At 70.0% G+C, this 233-nt stretch overlaps 1 protein-coding gene across 1 annotated transcript in view; it reads left to right on the top strand.

Annotated features, from left to right (window-relative positions):
• Positions 1–233, top strand: part of LOC104506459 (phosphofurin acidic cluster sorting protein 2-like) — a gene marked incomplete at both ends in the record, with an annotated part of 18,267 nt that overhangs the window by 15,273 nt on the left and 2,761 nt on the right. Inside the window, one exon of the mRNA XM_010147444.1 lies at positions 171–231. Coding sequence (XP_010145746.1) covers positions 171–231 — 61 coding nt within the window. The remainder of the gene's footprint in view (positions 1–170; positions 232–233) is intronic.

Here is a 233-nt window from a genome sequence, read left to right as displayed (position 1 = left end):
CCCAGTGCAGGCAGGCAGGTAGCGATGGGGGGCATCCTCTGGGGCCAGTCCCAGGGGGACACCGGGCTCCCCTGTGGGAGCATGTGTTCTGCAAAGCCAGGCACGGGTCACTGACCGCTGCCCCACTTGGGGCGCTCCATCCTGCTCTGACCCCGCTCCCTGTCCCCCAGGGCGAGGCAGACAAGCGGCAGCCGGGAGTGGTGCGACCACAGGAAGAGCCAGGAGGGGAGGGC

Source organism: Eurypyga helias, unplaced genomic scaffold (assembly GCF_000690775.1).
Source record: "Eurypyga helias isolate BGI_N326 unplaced genomic scaffold, ASM69077v1 scaffold5120, whole genome shotgun sequence".
NCBI lineage: Eukaryota > Metazoa > Chordata > Aves > Eurypygiformes > Eurypygidae > Eurypyga > Eurypyga helias.
The sequence above is the reverse complement of the archived record's forward strand: the minus strand, read 5'-3'. Positions and strand labels throughout refer to the sequence as shown.